Raw genomic sequence first — 19,403 nt, 5'->3', positions numbered from 1 at the left:
GCTCGGCTGCGGCCCCCCTTTTGTGAAGGTTTACCCTCGTCCAAAGGGCGATGGACCAATTGCAAGATGAGTGGCCTGCGGGTCGCGGATACGCCCACCGCAGGTTCCGAGCTTGAAAGTGCCTCATTCCCCCGTCGAGTCCAATATCCTCCAGTCCTGCAGAACTGCACGATTGTATGCAGTCTGAGAAGGTAGGTTCACCAGCCTCCTCTAGTCCCTCGACAAGCTGAATTGGAGATCTTCCAGGTCAAGGTCAAGATGGTGAGGCGCCTGGATGGATTCTCTCCTGATTGAAACAAATACCTTGAGGTTTCTGCGGCCGTTCGCTTTCTCGACAAGAGGCGGACCAAGTGATGGCTGGAAGAGGGTGGATTGTCGGGCTCGAATGCCTACACACACTTGGTGTACGCAGGGTAAAATTGTACAAACGATGTCCATCCTGCCTGGTGCCTGCCTGAATCGCAATTGTCACTCGATCAGGGGAACGATGAGTACCCTGGAGGTCTGACTGTGATTCCATATCGTCTCTACCTCGGCGAACACGATTAACCACCCACGTAAATCAGCCGTGTGCCCAATTCTACTACATACATGTCCTAGGTTTCGATTGCATCTCGAATCCTATCTGCATGCGTTACTCGGAGTGCAGTTCACTACCTTCTCTGGGGATACAAGATTGATGGCCTTTGCGCCTTGGTAGCTAGTGAGGCATTTCCTAGTGTAATAGCACCTACCTAGGTGTATGTCGTGTGCGCGGGTTCATCCATGGAATCACCCAGTCGCCCATTCCACCTACATACACGCTATTCGTGACCAAGGTACCGTTCTTTGGCACCGTCTCCGTGATCACAAGAGGAGACTCGGTCCACGCTTTGCAAGCTGGCCGGAGCCACTCTGAATCCAGCATCTGTGCCCGCTCAGCCCGTTGCAGGGCCGATAGAGTTTCCGAGGGTCCAGCCAGCGGAGGGCGAAGACTTTCTCGGGTCCTTCCATGTTCCCACTTTGCGGAAAATCTTGTGCCCTTTTGTTCTTTTGCCCGTTGCTCCGCGGTGTGGATCCGATCTGACCACGAACAACTTGAACCCCCAACGCCTTCTTACAGGGCCGACTCGGCCGCCTCGGGTCCAGTCTGGAGTCCTCTGGGGTCTGGTGATGAGTGGTGACTGGGTGACTGATGACTGGTCTGCTTGGAGGTTGGCACCACATCAGGGCTACCAACTTAAGTGAAGGACCACTGCCTCCAGCACCCCCAAGGTACGAATGTACGAACCTTAGGTCATCTCCGACTCCGTCAGCCGCCCGCCATCCAGCCTCAAAACGTCCTCCTCTGACGACTGTCAGGAAAGGTCTGACAAGATCCCCATTTTTTTTTTCCGGGGGAGTGTCAACGGAACAAAACGAAACAAAAGGCTCCTGACGTGATCTATGATCCGCACCACCACCGTCAAAACACACAAACACACAAATCTGACGGGCATTATTTGAATAGCCAGCAAAAGTCCACTTGGCTGGGCACCGGTCCAGGTCCGACATCCCCGACTCGTACACTAGTCGCCTTAGTGGGAATGCATGATTTGCCTAGCAGCCCGCGATGAAAGTTGCTACTGAGATGGGACGAAGTCTTCATCTCTGAGCATACTCACCTAAAGATCTCGCTCGCTCACCATCAGAGCTACCTCTTCGTGGCGTGCTGTCTACTCCCCGACTGGAGGTCCGCTTTGCCCTCTGCCCTCCCCCACCAAATCCTCGATCGTCCGCGCGAGTCCATAAGATCACTGGACCATTCCAACCGAGCGGGCTCATCTGGTCGCCGCGAGGCTCTTGGTGCGTCGACAGGCCAGATTGTTGTACCTTATCAATTTGCTTGTAATTGTGGTCACGTTTGCTGCGAGTCATGGCCGCCGAGCGAATTTTCCCGGGAGAGAACAGCCTGACGCTACCCATGCATTCTCGGTCTCACTCAGCCGCTTCCCCGACATGGTCTGGAGCCGATCCAAATCTGCACACGGGCGCCGCCGACACATCGAAAGTGACGGTTGCGCACCCGCCATCCTCGACGTCTCCACCATTATCGCACCCCGCGACGCCTGGATCGGCGTCCTCTGCGACAGTGCCACAGCTCGCGCAGGCCACCTCCCAAGGCACAACGACTACAGAGCGCAATGTCCCCTCCAAGGTCCGCAAGCCCCGCAAGGCAGCCAATGCCTCAGCCGGCAAATCCACACTCTTCTGGGTCAACACGGACGCCGATTCCGCGGCGACGGGGACGAAGGAAGAGACGTTGAAGCGCATACGGTCGCACGTGATGTCAGAGCATAATCGAAAGAAGCGCCTAGAGAGCACCAAAAAATATAAAGGCAAGACATGGAAGCATTTGGCCTTTCAGCCCCCGGAGACGATCTCGGAGGGAGCTAGTTCCAACCGAAGCACAAACGGGACGCCCTCCTCGTCGACCAGCGTTCACGGCGGGTCTCAAGCGAGTGATACGTCGCCCGTGACACAAGACCCCAGCCCGAGCGCGCCGAGTCAAGAACATCGCCTCTCCCTAGCGATTGCGACAGAGGACCAAAATGGACCGACCGGAAGCGGAGCCTCGTGGGAAGAGAGCAGCCCAGGCGACCAGGTGATAGAGTACTCCCCCTCCAATTCACTACGATACTCTCCGTGGTCTTATGTAGGATCCGGCGCGAATGATCCGTTTAATACGGGACACACCCAATTGACCGACCGGATGATGCGGCATTTACATATCTGTGAGTCGTCTTTCCTCATTTCCATTCAACCCGTCGGCAAGGATGATCCGGCTGACATCGATGACCATGAACAGTTCTGTGGGATCTGACCCAGGAAGCGCATCCGTTACAGACCCGCTACAAACCCAAACTGCAGGCCCACTGGGCCGCTCTATTACAGCGCGATCCAGCCGTCCTTCATGCTGCCATCTGTATGGCTACCTCGAACGCGGCCATGCAACGGGGCGAATTGCCCTTGCGCGACCCCGAGCAGCAGCGCAGTGCGTTAGTGGTGGACACTTTTCATCACCGGGGTGAGACGATTCGACTGGTGAACGAGGGTCTGTCGGACCCGGCGAAATGTGCTAGTGATGAATTGATTGCGTCGGTGTCCATGTTGTTGACGATCGAGGTGAGTTGGGGGCGAAGGGCCCATCGTGTGAGATCATGAAGACCCCGATGCTGATCCCAAAAAAAAACACCCAGATCGCCTCAGGCAACGTCGACTATCTGAAGATTCACTTGGCGGGCCTACGTCAGATGGTTGGAATGCGAAAGGATTTTGCCGAAGTCCCAGCCGATATCCGATTTCAGATCAATTGGTATTGAACACCAAATCGTTCGTGTGACGGGGGAATAAACGCTAATTTCCTCCTCCCCTCTTCTTCTCATCAGGACCGATGTTCGAGTTGCCTGCATGGCCATGACTAAACCCATCTTTCCCTTTGTGCGCTGCACCCGTCCTGCAAACCTGTCACTTGTTCCACCCAACGACGACATCGCCCTCTGCGCAACGCGTCTTCTGCCCCTCTTAAACATCACAGGCATCTTCAGCGAAGCGTTTTCCAAAACCATCTACGATCTTCTCGAGCTGTGTTGGTACGCCGAATGGGTCAAAGGGGGCGGTACTCCCAAAGAGTTTGATGACGAGACCGAAAACTACTTCAACGTCGAAGTGCTCTCTATCGAGTATTCCCTCCATGCAGACCGATATACCCCGACCGGTCAGATCAAGGGCGACAACTCCATCGAGGGCTGTACTCGCCTCGCCTGTCTCTGCTTCCACACCATGTACATGTGGGGTTTTTATCCTCTCCTCGCACCTCTCATGCCCAAACCTATCCTTGCCCTGCGCGCTGCCCTGGAAGCAACAATACCCACCGGGCTCTTCGCGTTATGCCGCGACTTGCTGATTTGGCTACTTTTCATCGGTGCAGCCAGCAGTCAGGTCATGCCTCACGAACGGACCTACTTTGTGTCGGAACTAGCCAAAGCTGCCAAATTGTACGAGATCCGCACCTGGCAAGAGTGTCGCACTGTCCTCCTCGGGTTCTTTTATGTGGACCGCGTCCTGCTTGTGATTTTGAGACAAGTATGGCATGACGTTGAAAGGATCATGGAGCCGGTATTCGAGGGGCCTTGCTAAAAGCCGTCTCACGATTTATGGCTCCTCGCGCCCTCCTCCAAAACAACAGAAATCTATGACCAGCATGACTGAATCTAATGTGACCCGGTCTGGACAACGAGATCGGACTTTCCATCATTGTATAGGGTTAATAGTCCCGGGTCTGATTGAAACAATTGTTGATCTTGACGGCATAGTCTAAAGAAACTCCGACGTGTGAAATGATTAGACCGATCCACGTATTGCCCGGGAACCGATACACATCACGTGTGTGGCTGCACCGAGCAGATTGATGCTCTGACAGGCACACATCTCTTTCCGATTTGGGACTCGAGTCGGAAAATTTCCCTTTTCGATTTTTGAGCCCCTTTGGCACATGTCAAATGGAGATTTACGATTCAATCATCGTAGCTAGGCCTCTTTATCATTTTAGGTCTCGTGAGCCCTTCCGAGGATTAACATGTGCCCCGTTGAGCTGGCGCATGACTAGCGAGCGCTAATGCAGCAACCTTGTCCTCACCCACAACTTTATTTTAATGCCTTGGAGCAAAACAAAGCCCTTGAGACCACACAAGATGCTTTTGTTTTCTTTTTGCCGTCAATTGCGATTCCAAGTATATGCGCCTGTCGTTGTCATCCACTGTGCAGGTTGTCTCTGTTGATAGTCCATGCGCCGTACAAATTACCGCCCCCCCTGCCCCTGGTCGCCAATGAACATGAATGATATTCGTGAGAGAGAATACGGCGAGAAGCGTGTGGACTTGGTTTTCAGGTCAGAAGTCCAGATGGGCACATTAGCACTAAAGCAGAACCATTCTGCCTCGTTTTCTTTTTCTTTCTTTCCCTTTTTTTTCTGGCCCGCTATGGGATGACCGTAACTTGTTGGTCCTGAAAGCCAAATGCCACACTATTCACGGTGACTGCTCGGTTTTGATCTTGGTCTGAACCATGTGATCGTCTCTCGGTTTTCTTGCCCATACTCGCCGGCTGTGCAGAAGGCCCTCGAAATGATTAGAAAAGAAAAACAGAGCCCGTCAAAATACTCATCGTATGGAATTTCTTTCTCTCCAGGTGAGAGGGGGGTTTGGAAAGACTCACGCGTATCCGTATCCATGAATGTGGGCATTCTGCAATTCCTTGCGCACATTCACCAGGTATATCTCAACTTCCTCTTTAGTCCAGGGAGTTGGAGCGCCAAATTTCGTCAGTAGCCACATGGCATAACCTTCCAGTCCGGACTTCCAGTGCTCCAGATTGAGCAGGCCGACTTCCTTGAGGACCTTATCCTTGGGCCAGGGGCCCATGGGAACTTTGTACAGACGTTCATGCACATCCACAAACCCCGCCGCCTCAATCGAAGCTCGCATGGTCTCCTGGGTCGTTAGTGATCGGCCCGCTCGTGCTGCACAAGCAATGAAGTTATCGCCCCAGCCGGCTAGCACACTGTTTGGTGGGAGAGAGCCGTCGTCGCTGCGTACGCGGACATCAAACTCCATCTGTTCGATCCAGCCATCGGGGGCCAAGTTTCTTGAAACCGGCAACGTCTTTTGATCAGTCCGTGTCGATTGGAAATGTGGGGGCTTCGAGGGTGGGAAATGAAGTCTCACTCGTAACATTGCTGGTATAAATCTCGCCATCCTTCGGGAGTGAATGAGCCGAGTAGCTGGCGGATGTGAATCAGGTCAAAGGGCTCTTTCCATGTCCATGGCCTCTGCACGTCGTCAACTTCTAACACGCAGTTAGGCGGGACCCAGGTGACTGGAGGTGGAAAGAGGTCCACCCCGCGGACGGTGGCTAGTCGAGTTAGTTCCGATGAGGACTTTGCGTGGGCCAAAAAATAATAATAATCAAGGGCTCGCACAGATGCAAAGAATTTCTTACCTTCTGGATATTGATCTGCGACATCTCTATTGCCCAAGTTAGCGCTGACTGCGAATCTGATTTGGAAGAGAGATATTACATTGCCCAGCTGCCTCTCCCGGTTCCAATGTCCAAAATGTGCTGAGTCCCTTGTCAGCATGATGTTTCCCCTGCTCTCTAGGTTGGAACCGCATGCAGACCTTGGGTTTATTGCCGATAGGCGCGGCAAAGAAGCGATTGGGCTGGTGGTAATCCAACATGATAGACACCATGTGACTAGGTACATGCCGTCGGTCAGATATCCCGCTGTCCGCCGTTCCAAACGCGGTGAAACAATGAATTCTTACCCCAGCTCGAACGCTTCGAATTGCTGTTCATCTGAGGGGCTCCTTTTCCGAGGATCAGCCAGATGATCGTGGAGGCATAGTATACCGGAAAGCGTGAGGGGACGACTCACCAATAGACATTTTCCTTCAATGCTTGATACCTGGAATTTCCGAGGTTGATATCTCACGTGAATCCCATCTTCGTGGCAGAACCCTAGGTCTTACCTTCGTCCATTCTCCATGCGGCCTTTTGCGATCTGCGATGCAATGGATGTTGTTTCGCTGTTGTACGAGAGAGAAAAGAAACACATTTTAGTTCCCGCGACGAGGTTCCAATCGTTTACATGGTGAAAACGCAGAAGAGCGTGCCATCAACCTACGAGTCAAAATCCTGGGGTGCGTCGGCTCCGACATCTCTCGCCAGATGTAAATCCGGATCCTAGGAGGATAGATACGCCCTTGTCAGACCAGTCTTACTCATCCTGCTTGCGCCGTGCGAGTCGCCGAGGGAGCGAGAATTTTAACAAACCACGTCAATTTGTTGATCAGCCATGGCGATGATCGGGTGGAGTTATGAAACCAGAGTTTCGCGGTCGAAAGAGGCAAGAAGAAAAAGAAGGAGAGAAGGAGAAGGTGGAGGAGGAGGAGGTCCAGACGTAGGGAATCAGCAGGAAGAAGTCTTTCTTCTGGACTGGTACTAGTAGCTTCGGCTGGAGTAAAGTATGAATCCTGCTCCCTCTCTCTCTGACCATCCTGAATCGTTTTGAGGTGTTTGAAAATAACGAGCTGTGTCGTGGGCGGGTAGGAACCCCATTTTTTTTTTTTTAATTTTCTACTTGCTCATCCCCCCCCCCCCCCCATTCTCTCTTTTCTTGCTTATTATTGGTGTCGCCCGCTGACAGCCGAGCTTTGCCATCGGATGTGAGCCAAACTCTGCCCAGCATCAGGCGAAGACAACTGCAGGCATTGGCAAGAATGGAGATCGGAGATCCGCCCTTCCCGTCGGGTCCTAAATGTGTCGAAACTCTGCCTTCAGGCCAACCCGCTCATGTGGGTTGGAGAGTAAGTATCGGGTATTGCTCCTGTATATCGGACATGCTGGAAAACCACGTTCACTGCTCCAGCATGTGCAGGAAATAATCCTAGGGTGACAGGTGCAGGACCCGACTTGAATCCACTGCCACGTGTATATCGTCACCACTGGGTGGGGCACCCAAAACCGGGTGTGCAGGGTTGAAGAGTCTGGAGATACAATTCAGTGGGTCGGAGCTCTCCGTCAGCTCACCACTCAGAGAAACCGAGTCCAAGTCGTTTACTGCGACTGTACAATCCGGGAAACGAAACGGCTTGGGGACAGCGCTAGTTTCTCGGCGCCGTTGAGCGCGATTCCAACTTGAGAGTCCGCCGTCTGCTGACACCAATCACCCCAGCTGAACATCCGAAAAGGGTTTAGGATGCTCCGTGGAGCGACCATGGCCACGGTCACTACCTACCCTTTTCACACGCACATCTGTTCAGCGCGACTGTCTTGTTGCACCGAAGTTCGTCGAGTGAGGTGCTTGAATAGGGCACTCTCGACAGATCACCTGGTGAGAGGTGCGTGTGGTTACAGGGGAAAAGCGGTGGCTCACTAGTTGGATACACTCTAGATCTCCCACCGTAGAACTCACGTGGGGGATATGGGGCAAGATTGCATTCGAGACGAGATCGGTTTCTTTTTTCTCTTGAATTGGCGCATCTTTTGTCAGCACGTTCACCGTATGGTTATTTCCAACCAGAATAACTCCGGACGTGCTCGTCTGTTGGGCTCCGACCGATTCCCGGATCAAAGTACAGCCACGCATGGGTACGGTCTTTCCAGATTGCCCCCGATAACCGATAACCCGCTCCACAGAACAGCTTCGGAAGCTCCCAAAAGCTCTACGGCGAACTGTACAGACACAAAGGCTGACAGGTCAGCCTCAAACATCCACCTTGACTCTTTGCCAATGTTCGGAAAAACGAAAGAATATTGAGAAATGGATCGGCGTGATGCCTTAGCAGGCGACCGCTAACCCATTTGGACGACCGCCCCTTCAACTAGTGAAAATGGGACAGGACGGTCGAAGACCAGCCTCAAAGGTCGGCTAATTGGTCCGGAGCGAATCAGACGCGCATCGACGACCAGTTGAAACGAAGCAGCGGCACTGACCCACTCATCTTCGGCCAAGATCGGTTCCCTCCTTTGAAGAAACTGGCAGAGTAAGAAGCTCTGATCAGAAGGTTGGACCTGCATGATTTCTCGGCATCGTCACCAATCATCGCCAACGCCCCCGCGCTAGAGCTCCTCCGTGAACACAAGAGCATTCCCAATATTCCAGACATACGAAAAGTCTCCACCTCCTACACGAAGGCAGATCTTGGGACTCTGATCTCTTGTGGTTATATTTATACATTTTATCTTTTGGGAGGTGGACCATTGGAAGCATCCCGCCAAGTGTCCAGGTCTGATTCCATCGCCAAATCTCATCCGCCATGGCGAGCAATAATGACCGTGTGCTGGTCACGGGAGGATCTGGCTTCATCGCCATGTGGTGCATCATCCAGTGCCTGCATGCGGGTTACCAAGTCAGGGCCACAGTTCGGTCGCTGAAACGGGTCGAGTCCATTGTTCAAGCCCTGCGATCCGCGGGAGCACCGAACCCGGACACGGTCATCTTCAAAGAAGCCGACCTCCTCCAGGACGACGGCTGGAAAGAAGCCGTCGAGGATTGCACCTACGTCCTTCACGTCGCGTCTCCATTCCCGGCAGAAGCCCGAAGAATGAAACAACCTGATTGTTCCCGCCCGCGATGGCACGCTTCGGGTGCTTCGGGCTGCCAGAGACGCTAGCGTGAAACGAGTTGTCGTCACTTCTTCATTTGCCGCCATCGGCCAGGGACATCGAGGCCGAGATCCACAAAAGCCCTTCACCGAGGAGGACTGGACCGATCTTGATGGGCCGGGAGTCGGCGCCTACGAGAAGAGCAAGACCATTGCCGAGCGTGCGGCCTGGGACTTTATCGAAAAAGAAGGGGGTTCGCTGGAGCTGTCGGTAGTCAACCCGGTCAGCGTCATGGGTCCCATTCTAGGACCCGAGATATCCACCTCGATCCAGGTGGCCAGCCGTCTCTTGAGCGGCGCCATTCCAGGATGTCCCAATATTGAATTTGGTGTGGTGGATGTCCGCGATGTGGCCGACCTGCATCTCCTTGCCATGACGCACCCCAGGGCCAAAGGAGAACGATTCTTGTGCATGTCGCCGCCCGCCATGTCGATTCGGGATATTGCCCTCACGCTCCGTGACCGAATGGGTTCCCAGGCTAGGAAAGTGCCGACGAGAACGATCCCCAATTTTGTGTTGCGGTCTCTTGCCTTTTTCGACTCGGGAATCGCTCTCGTGGTGCCGTACCTGGACGAGGCGCGTCCTGGGTCGATCGAAAAGGCGAAGACTTTGCTTGGATGGAACCCTCGCTCCAATGCTGATGCCGTCGTGGCCTCGGCGGAAAGTTTGATCCGCCATGGAGTCGTCAATGTCTAAACGGTATTCTGTAAGCTCCAACACTCACGGGAAGAAGAGGTTGGCTGTGCTCCAGAGTGCGTGATTGGTAAGAAAAGAAACTGGGTATATATGTTGCATCTCCCATTTACAATTTACGATCCCACCATCTATGATGAGAACAAGTGATGTGTGATTGAATCCAGAAAGGAGGGGATCCCCATCTGGTTCTTTTGATGGGGGGGTTTTTTTTTAAAAAAAAAAGAGTAGCAGCATGTGTCATTCTCCGAGCCTGCGGAACTAGACTAAAAGAAGGAACAGGAAATTCTTGACGGTGGTATCTCTGTTCGACACTTGGGGGACGCTGGCCAACTCGATCCGCGATGGAATCCGTCTATTTAAGCGGAGACGGTGACGGTGGAGGTACCGCTGCTGTGGTAACCCTCGGTCAACAGAACCTGGTAGTCGTGGGCACCGAGCTTCATGCCGAGCTTGGCCCAGGCGTTGAAGTGGTTGCCTCTGGTCACGGTACCGCTGGAGCGCTTGCTCTGACGGATGGACCAGTACTGGTTGAAGGTCTGGGTGCCGGAGATGGAGGGCTGGTTCACCTGAGTGTGCTGGTAGATGTCGTAGTTGGAACCGTCGCTGTAGACGGTGCCCTTGTGCTGCATGCCAGAGCCGGGGTTGTAGGAGCCGTAGTTCTCGAGGATGTAGTACTCGATCAGGGGACCCTTGGTCCAACCGTAGACACCCAGGTAAGCATTACCAGAGGGCTTGAAGTTGGCCTCGAACTTGATGTTGCTAAAAAAAAAATGACGAAGAAATCAAATGATTAGCGAGAGGAGGGGGTTTTCATGGACATAAGGATCCATATCGAGATCGTACGGATCTCTCTCCGGTTGGAGTCTCGAGTCATCACTTACCGAGCAGCACCCTTGCTCCAGCCCTTACCGCAGGTGAAGTCACCGGCGTTGTTCCAGTTCACACTGTACTGACCAGCAGCACCGTTGGTGTAGGAGACCTGGCCACCGCCGTTGGTCCAGAAGGAGTAGTAGAAGCCATTGTTCATACCAGTTTGGCTCTTGGTGATGGCCTGGCGCTCAGCCAGCTCGGGAGTGGGGGCAGACCAGGCGCCCAGAACGGCCGAGGCAGCGACGAAGAGCTTGGTGAAAGAAACCATGTTGATCTTGATGAATCAAAATATATGTAAAAAAAAAAAGTGAATGAGTGCTTTGACACGGTCAAATGAATGAATGAAAGGAATGAAGAAAGTGTGATGAGAGGGGAAACTAAGGAGAGACGTGGCCGATCTCTTCAGACTTTATACTTGTGCTCTCTGTAGATCCTCATCGTGATTCGAAGTTTCAAAAGGCTGGACCCTTTTTTCCCCCTTCTCTCTGTCCACTTCATTCCCCTGACCCTTTTGATTTCATTTTACCCGGAACCGTCACTATGAAGCCTCCATGATGGAGTTTTGCATCCAAGTGAATCATACTCTAACAATTATTCAGCCAGACATGAGACACCCAATGTCCCGGAATTGCAACCAGGGGGGGAAGAGAGAGAGAGCCATGTCGGAAATGGACCCTGACACCACTTGAGACACTGGCGCCAAACCGAGCTCCACTCTCGTCCAACGGCCATGCGCTCAAAATAGGAAATTCTCCGGAACGAGAACCCTGAAGAATCCAAATTGAATCTGGGGTAATAAGAGGACAAGAAGATCCAGACCGCGTCGACTGCATGTCTGAAATTATCCCGATATATTGCTTGTTGATAAATCCCGCGACTTCTGCCGTGCGGGTCCTCGAGCTATTTTGCCAATGAGTCGAGGGCACGGGGAGAGATAGAGGGAAAAGAAAAGGCTTGCTGAGGCTTCTTTACATTGGCCCACACTGCCGATCTCGAGACGGGGACTTTTTCAAAGTGGAATGATTCATGCCATGGATTATTGAGATGGATCCAGTCATGAATCACTCTGTGAGGGCCGTGGGGGCACTGGAGTGATCCAGATCATACGCCGAGGTCTTTTGTTTGGAAATCCTCCATCAACGCCCCCCCTTTTTCACTGGCAGGATGAAAGATGCATCCACTGCAGGATCGATGGGCTGGTCGACTCGCGACTCTGGAGCAGATACCATCCACTGACTCCGACTCCCTAGATGGACCTCACTTCAAAGAGCCGGGCCGAGTCAGGAGTAATGTCTGTCCCGAGTCGTACAGCATCTGGCTGTCTCGCTAGCGTCTACGATGGTGAAACCAGTACCCAATCTTATGAATGACGGACCACCTTTCAATAAAGGGAGTCTGTCAGTCTCACAAGCGGTGCTCAAGATGAACTGCTCATGTACTTGCAAGAGTCAGGACAGACAAGAACCCCCCAGCCTTTTCAGAATTGCCATTCAATCGCCTCGCAATTCAGCCAATTAATACCTCTAGCTGTGCTGGAAACTCAACAAAACAATATCCTTGGAGCCATTCCTGAAGAATGCCCATCGTGATTAACAAAAAACCCTGCAAATGCCGGGGATTTCTATTAATCCCGACCTCGTGTGGCGAAAATCCCGAGAAGGGGTGGGTACTTCATCTGTCGAGATTGGGGACAGCCCAGACATCTCCACCAGAGGGATTTCCAATCTCCACCAGCGTGGATCGTGTAGTACGAAAGCATGAGAAGAAAGGCAACGATAAATTACCCCGTATATACCCTGGAAGGGTGAAATCTGTCTGTTAACACATCCCACGAGACAAGACACTGCTTTGAAGACAGTGTATTAGTTAAGAACATCAATTGTCCTGCCTGCTCTGGCACTAATCAGTGCCGTGACTCTGCAAGCAAAGAGGCATTTCACCCGAAAAGAATGGTGTGAATGCTCTCATCTCGGGGGCCATTGTCACACCACAACGCTAGGTAACGATCAATTCGACACCGACAGTGGCTTCTCTTGAAGTCATTTCAAGTGTCCTTTTGACCAGAATCATGGTCATCGAACTCAGACGTGATTTGTTTCGGTACCTTGTTTCTGTATGCTCCCTGAGCACTCATTCTTGCTCAGATATCTACTCATCCTTCACCCACGGCGCTCATGTAGACAACCAGGAATGTTGTCATGGTGTCTCGTCTTTTGTGTCATCTGATAATCGTCGACAATTCCAAACACAGAAAAAGATCCTTCTACGAGTCCCTGAACCACACTCAAGTCAGCCTTTCTTAACATTTCAAAAGATTCTCGATCTACAAAGGATCATGATAAGATTGTTTCTCATAGAGCGATGAATTGGATAGCAATATCTAGCTTGGTGGCAAGACTAGGGCTACTCTTCAGCCACAGAGGACTCCTCCTTACAGAGAAAAGTGCGGCTCATTTTCTCGGCCTCTTCATAATTTTCCTGGACTATCAAGGCGACAAGATCGTCTCGTTTGCGGAGCACTTCAGCTGGCAGGCGTGCGCAACGCTTCTCGAACAGAATTGAAGCCGCTCTGTTCAACGCTTGCAAGGATTCCGAGCATTGTGCTTGGTCTAGAACAGGTTAGTAATTCAAGGGAGCATGGAGGGTGAATGTGTAGACCGTACCGAGATCTTGAATGGCTTCTGGGGTGAGGCCATACAAGGTTTGAAATGACTTCCATTCCGTGCTTGTCTTCCGGTAGCGTTCGGTGACGACCATTGTGTCAGAACGCACGTCACCGCCGTGAATTGGCCCCTTGTTGAGTCGACGGATCTCTTCCTTACGTCGCTCTGTGTCCTTTTTAAGTGCATCTCGCACCCATGAGGAAATGGCCCTTTGTCGAAGATCCAGATGGCTCTGCCGATGCGATTCAAGTTTTTTGATCTGACCCAGATGGCTCTGCTGATTCGATTCGAGGTCTTTGATTCAATCGTTCATTTTGGCCCACTCTGCACGCATGCCGCGCATTTCCGCAAGAAGGCCGAAGCCGCCTTGATTAGCAGCTACTCCCTGCTCAGCATCGTATTGCAGCGACGGTGCCTCCTTGGCCATTTTCTCCACGCAGGCGTCGAGAAGATTTTCCTTTTTCTCGACTGAACTATGGTAGACGATCTGGGCGTGACTGTAGTATAAGTGGATTAGTTGAAGCTGTCATGCGAAGGAAGGGAGATATGGAATGGACAGGTACCGTTCCTCGCCAGAGTTGAAGTTTAGATGAGTCATGGGCTTTTTCCCAAGCCCGCCAGCTTCTAGCCCTCAGGGCTAGTCTCTTCTTGACCTTAGTCTTATCCCCTTTTCTAGTTGATATGGTGAGAGTGTATTTCTGGAACCGTTTCTTTCGGTGAATGTGAGAAGATGATGGTGAGAAGAGAGAAGATGATTGTAAGTTAATAGCGAGAAAAGAAATTATCTGCGGTAAGCCTCTAGAGAAAACAATGAGTGAGGATTCTAGTATTTAAGCGGGGGGAACCTTAAGAGTAAGAGGGCAGGCGTTTACTCCGAGAGAAGGAGCGTCTGCCTACTGTCCTTGCGCTAATACTAGCTATTCTCTAGTAGCGCCCAACGGTCTTAGGATCAGATTGTGGCGCTTACCGGCCGCTTATGCCTGAATTCTATTCAGTACAGACGAGATAAATTATTTAGTCGTGAACATGGCAGAGTAGTTATAGACTTATTTTCGATATAAGGATCGATTAAACGTAGGTTATAGGGGCTGATTCACTCTCAATTCACTCTCAATTCACTCTCGATTCACTCTCAATTCACTCTCAATTCACTCTCGATTCACTCTCGATTCACTCTCAATTCACTCTCAATTCACTCTCAATTCACTCTCGATTCACTCTCAATTCACTCTCAATTCACTCTCAATTCACTCTCAATTCACTCTCAATTCACTCTCAATTCACTCTCAATTCACTCTCAATTCACTCTCAATTCACTCTCAATTCACTCTCAATTCACTCTCAATTCACTCTCAATTCACTCTCAATTCACTCTCAATTCACTCTCAATTCACTCTCAATTCACTCTCAATTCACTCTCAATTCACTCTCAATTCACTCTCGATTCACTCTCAATTCACTCTCAATTCACTCTCAATTCACTCTCAATTCACTCTCAATTCACTCTCAATTCACTATTAGAATCTATTTTAAAGTCTATATTAAATTCTGCGCTATATTAAGTATTCTACCACTAGTTAGTACTGCCGCTAAGATAATTCGCAGAGGCCGACAACCGCGTCACTTTGTGTAAGCGGTGCTTCGCCCCGCAAATCATCACCGTAATTACTGCTTGACTCGGAGCTCCGGAGTCACTAAACTTCGGAAATGGAGATTCTATTGTAATCGTGCTCTTGTGAAGCTATTCAAATACCATAGTAGCAGCTTTTCACCTAAAAGAACTTACTTTAGACAAGGAAATTAAAGGATATCCCAGTAGCGACTTTAGACCTAAAAAGAGGCTGTTTCTGGCGACCAGATGCCCAGGAAAAGACTTGAATTGTTCATAAACCAGGAAAATTTAGCAATTTCAACCTAGTACGCTTGGTAAAACTTTGTCTCGTGGAGTCTGGGGGTGCTCTTTCGACATGGAAGGATCACAGGGGATGAAATACTGCCAACCTGATCGTAGCGGGGTCACTTGCTGGCCATTTTCTTGCAGATTTGTATCGTTGAAAAATAAATCTCCATTTACCAACTGCGCGTGTTACCTAGGTAGGTTGGGCACCTCTCAAGGCAGGCTAGAACATCGATTTACACAAATGTGCATCTCACTACCTGCCCATCCTACACGCCATAGCCTAGTAAGGGAAGTTGAAACGAGCGACGTTGCTCCAGAAATTAGTGTGCATGATATCCAAATCGCACTCGACATATGTGACCGAATCAATGCCATTCTTTTCATCGTCACACCATAACATATACACCCGATGACCCATGCTTGTTCCTTCGGTCCGGACCGGTCGCCCACAAAAGATGCTGGGCCATCTTACTATTGGCCTAATGTGGCTCCCCTAAAACAAAATGACGAATCACCAGCTACTAGTTACTAGCTTGCTGATGTTTAGCACATGTGTTGAATCGAGACCATTGAAACACACAGGCTCCATACGACATTTATGCACTGTACCTTGCAGCTCCGCTCTTCATTGGAGGCCGAGTGTGGGCCGAGTTTGCACCGGGTGGATCTCGGTGATCGTTCGGACATGTCGAGTAAGATGAATGAGAGTAAAAATAAGGGAAAGGGGGAGACTCGTGCACTTTTCTCTCCCTCTCCTTCTTCTCTTCTTTCTCTTTTTGTACTCCTTATACTAATCTCCTGGATGGAGTCTTTTCAATACTCTTTCAATCTCCCCCTTGGAGTCGAGAGTCCGATCTAGCTATCATGCTTTTAGGCACTGCTTACAGACTGGAGGTCAACCTTTCAGATCCCATGCATATACTCCGTCGTCTTGTCTCGACCAAGAAAAAGAAACACTGTCCGGGCATCAGATCTTTCAATATCCCCGTCTTCCTACGGTCTGCAGGCCAGGCTGGATTCGATCTCCTCATGTGTCCACTACCTAATTGGTCGAGAGTGAACAAGACCACCTACAGGGAGATGGAGCATCCGGCCCATTTTGCCATACATCCATCGCTATTTACAACGTCGTTGACTCTGACACGAGCGTCCACATGCGCATAATATCTGATCAGCACGAGTCACAGCAAAAGGCCTTGCACTTTCCACCTTCCACTGGTCACGTTCCCGGTCGCAATTCTATTCGAAAAAGGCTTTTCAACAAGAGAAAGGAATACAAGTGTTGTTGGCCATTTATATCGGAACAAAGAGTCTTTGCCAATTCGCTCCTTGTGGCTTACATCTCGTCTTGTGGCTTGCATCTCGTCTTATGCCATGAGACTTGGCAAAAAGCTTATCTCGAACCTCTTCTCTTGCTGAGTTCACGCAGCCGGATATCGTCATAGCGCGCTAAACCACGAGCCTTGAGGGGAAGTCTCCTCACTTGATTGCGGAATACTCTTTTTTTATTATCAGAATTTCGTCGTTGCTGTCTTCTTGTGAAAAGTTAGCATGCTGCCTGGAAAGCTTGGCAAAGGCTAGCTGTTCGGCCGGAAATTCTGGATCTCGCAGACATTGGAAGATTCGATCGGATCTGGATTTGCCAATTCTGTCTTGGGAAGTTGCACCTCCTCGCAAGCGCCCTTGATACTGCAACCTTTTCACAGTCTGCAGCCATGCCAGACGACAGATGACGGGTGAAAAATGTCGCCTTGCAGCTTCGTGATATGAAAACATCTCCTGGACGAGGACGGTCGTTACCAAGGTCCAAGATCCATTGCCCGTCTACACCCAGAGAAAAGAAGCAGCATAAGAATATCGTCAGGTGGGTGGATTATTATTTAGAGACAGTTATTAACAAGCAAGCGGGAAAAAAGCAAAGCCACTCAAAAGCCGGCGGCACCAAGGTTTCGACATTTTTCCCCCGAAGAAACCTTCAACACAGCAAAGCAATGTCCAAGCGAACCTCGAGTGGCAAGACAGCAATTTGTGCCTTGTAATCCTCTGTTGGATCGACGGGATTGAGCAAGACGACAAAGTCTCTCGGGCAATGCACGGTGAATAACGACAAGAACCGATCGTGATTTGCCGCTCTCTCCCTCCTCTCCGGGGCTTGAAGGCGTCACGTGACATTTTATCATGCCAACTGGATCCTCATTTCCCAAGACAGATGGGGCGCAAATCCGACCTCAACTTCATCTACGCCGAGGCGAAGAGCGTATACAGGCATGGAAAAGGGAAAAGGGGTATATCATCATATTACACGCGATGAAAGCGCACTCGTCACTCCAGATCATGAGGTTTCGTTTGTTGGAGAGCGCTGGCTTACGCAAGCTCACGGTCGGTCTTGGTGCGGCGGCTGATGCCAGTCGGGGACCAGGGGAAGTGAGCAACGGGAATGATGAAGAAGCTGTTACTGTTGTCGGCAAGACCGGCGAGGGCATTGTACCAAGCGGCAAATGCAGCAAGGAAGCCGAAGAAACCACCAGCCTTTTGGATGGAGGGGTTAGGATCATTACCGACGGGCATCAAGTAGGCGATTCCCAGCAGCAAGAAGGTCAGATCCAGGAAGAAGAACAGCAGGAAGAAGGCCACGGTGGAGCGAAGGGTGCAGAAGAGCAGGATCGTGGTGAAGATGAACCATCCCATCAAGAAGAGACCCAAAGAGTTATTGAAGGCAGGGGCGCCCTTTGCAACGAGGCTGTTTTCAATATTGAAGCCTGGAGTCAAGACAATAGCAAAGGCGATCCAGAAACCTCCATACGAAGAGAGCGCTGTGGCACCAAAAGTGTTTCCGACTGCCATTTCCCTACACCAGAAAACGAGAAAGAATCAGCATGAGATCACGACTCACAAAGGCATGGATAGAAGGAGGGATGACAGGTGCAGTCACTTACCACATGCCAGCCAACAGCTGAACCAGACCACCGTAACCGAAAGCAAGAGAGATGATAATGCTCGGCAGCGGGATGTCACGAGTACCCATGTTGATAGCACTCAGGACGAAAGTAGTGAGCGCGAAAGCGCACAGGCCAAGAGGAGCCGGGTTGGCGAACTTGCGGTTCTCGACGGGCTTGTAGAGACCAGGCTGGAATTCACCACCAAAGGGACGCAGACGAGCATCCTGGGGGTTGACCTGCGCCAGAGGTCCATATCCGAAACGAGCAGCAGCCTTGGCAACCTCGTGCTCCTCGGCCGACATTTGCGGATGGATGGGGAGGCTGTGGTCCATGGTCGCAGTGCTCGCGGAGCCAGCACCAACGTCCTTTTCCAGAGCGCCGTTGTGTTGAATTTCGGTAGACATTGTGATCGCCGGAGAGGGTTCAACTAGATCTGTAGTCGACGGGTAAGAATTGTGGAATGGACCCAGTGGAGGAGATTCGTCTTGCGAATGTGTAAAAGAGAAAGTAGTGCAACGCAGTCACACTTGGGAAGAGAAGATGAAGTGATTCAATCACAGACCGTTCAGCTCAGCTAGAACGAGATGAAACAAAGATGAATGAGGGGAAGGGAAAAAGGTAGATGTAGAGAGGTCGAGGAAGGTATTATATCCGCCGAACCAGCCCGTGGACGAGAGAACCGTCCCCACGAAAGGATAGACGGGTCATGCCTCCATGTCCAAAGTACCGGGTGTGATGACTGGTTGAGGCGAGTAGCTTGGAGAAACGGAGACCGGACCCAAAGGAAACCGTGCAGTAGCCTGAAAGGTGGAGTAATTTTCTCGTTTTTCTTTTTTTCCACCCATTTTGAATTTTTTTCCCCTCTTCTTTTTTCTGTCATCTTTGGGGAGGGAACATTTTTGGCTTCGAAGCTGGTCGCTCAGAAACGCACAAAAGCTCAACCCGCTCAGCCGACCACCCAACAGCTGAGCTTGCCATCGCTGGAACTGGGACGACCGGAGACTCAACGCTCCGAAAATTGGGGAGTCTTGGGCCGAAAAAAAGGAAAAATCCAGAAAATCCAACTTGGACAAAAAAAAAAAAAGGTTGAAAAATGAAAAGGGAAGAGGTGCACTAAAGCAGCAGGAAAGAGTGGAGATCTCTCCAGCT

At 51.0% G+C, this 19,403-nt stretch overlaps 7 protein-coding genes across 7 annotated transcripts; 2 read left to right on the top strand and 5 right to left on the bottom strand.

The window, feature by feature from the left end:
* Nucleotides 1-1,337: 1,337 nt before the first annotated feature.
* POX_b02735 (uncharacterized protein) lies at nucleotides 1,338-1,478 on the bottom strand (the record flags this gene model as incomplete). Its single annotated transcript, XM_050111645.1, has 1 exon — nucleotides 1,338-1,478. The coding sequence occupies one exon, from the start codon at nucleotides 1,476-1,478 to the stop codon at nucleotides 1,338-1,340; it is 141 nt and encodes a 46-aa protein (XP_049971991.1).
* A 416-nt stretch (nucleotides 1,479-1,894) lies between these two features.
* On the top strand, nucleotides 1,895-4,158 carry POX_b02734 (uncharacterized protein; the record flags this gene model as incomplete). The annotated part of the gene is made up of 4 exons (XM_050111644.1): nucleotides 1,895-2,753; nucleotides 2,828-3,144; nucleotides 3,219-3,334; nucleotides 3,408-4,158. The coding sequence occupies 4 exons, from the start codon at nucleotides 1,895-1,897 to the stop codon at nucleotides 4,156-4,158; spliced, it is 2,043 nt and encodes a 680-aa protein (XP_049971990.1).
* Nucleotides 4,159-5,231: 1,073 nt separating this feature from the next.
* On the bottom strand, nucleotides 5,232-6,565 carry POX_b02733 (uncharacterized protein; the record flags this gene model as incomplete). Its single annotated transcript, XM_050111643.1, has 8 exons — nucleotides 5,232-5,664; nucleotides 5,745-5,931; nucleotides 6,019-6,044; nucleotides 6,098-6,138; nucleotides 6,198-6,273; nucleotides 6,345-6,386; nucleotides 6,455-6,484; nucleotides 6,549-6,565. 8 exons carry the CDS (start codon nucleotides 6,563-6,565, stop codon nucleotides 5,232-5,234), a joined length of 852 nt encoding a protein of 283 aa, XP_049971989.1.
* A 2,272-nt stretch (nucleotides 6,566-8,837) lies between these two features.
* On the top strand, nucleotides 8,838-9,882 carry POX_b02732 (uncharacterized protein; the record flags this gene model as incomplete). Its single annotated transcript, XM_050111642.1, has 2 exons — nucleotides 8,838-9,097; nucleotides 9,186-9,882. 2 exons carry the CDS (start codon nucleotides 8,838-8,840, stop codon nucleotides 9,880-9,882), a joined length of 957 nt encoding a protein of 318 aa, XP_049971988.1.
* A 356-nt stretch (nucleotides 9,883-10,238) lies between these two features.
* On the bottom strand, nucleotides 10,239-11,020 carry POX_b02731 (Endo-1,4-beta-xylanase 2; the record flags this gene model as incomplete). The annotated part of the gene is made up of 2 exons (XM_050111641.1): nucleotides 10,239-10,641; nucleotides 10,764-11,020. The coding sequence occupies 2 exons, from the start codon at nucleotides 11,018-11,020 to the stop codon at nucleotides 10,239-10,241; spliced, it is 660 nt and encodes a 219-aa protein (XP_049971987.1).
* A 2,135-nt stretch (nucleotides 11,021-13,155) lies between these two features.
* On the bottom strand, nucleotides 13,156-13,842 carry POX_b02730 (uncharacterized protein; the record flags this gene model as incomplete). The annotated part of the gene is made up of 3 exons (XM_050111640.1): nucleotides 13,156-13,361; nucleotides 13,416-13,624; nucleotides 13,739-13,842. 3 exons carry the CDS (start codon nucleotides 13,840-13,842, stop codon nucleotides 13,156-13,158), a joined length of 519 nt encoding a protein of 172 aa, XP_049971986.1.
* A 3,837-nt stretch (nucleotides 13,843-17,679) lies between these two features.
* Nucleotides 17,680-18,658, bottom strand: POX_b02729 (Acetate permease A; the record flags this gene model as incomplete). Its single annotated transcript, XM_050111639.1, has 2 exons — nucleotides 17,680-18,163; nucleotides 18,252-18,658. The coding sequence occupies 2 exons, from the start codon at nucleotides 18,656-18,658 to the stop codon at nucleotides 17,680-17,682; spliced, it is 891 nt and encodes a 296-aa protein (XP_049971985.1).
* Between the last annotated feature and the right edge of the window lie 745 nt (nucleotides 18,659-19,403).

The sequence above is a fragment of the Penicillium oxalicum genome, chromosome II, assembly GCF_001723175.1.
Source record: "Penicillium oxalicum strain HP7-1 chromosome II, whole genome shotgun sequence".
Lineage (NCBI taxonomy): Eukaryota > Fungi > Ascomycota > Eurotiomycetes > Eurotiales > Aspergillaceae > Penicillium > Penicillium oxalicum.
The sequence above is the reverse complement of the archived record's forward strand: the minus strand, read 5'-3'. Positions and strand labels throughout refer to the sequence as shown.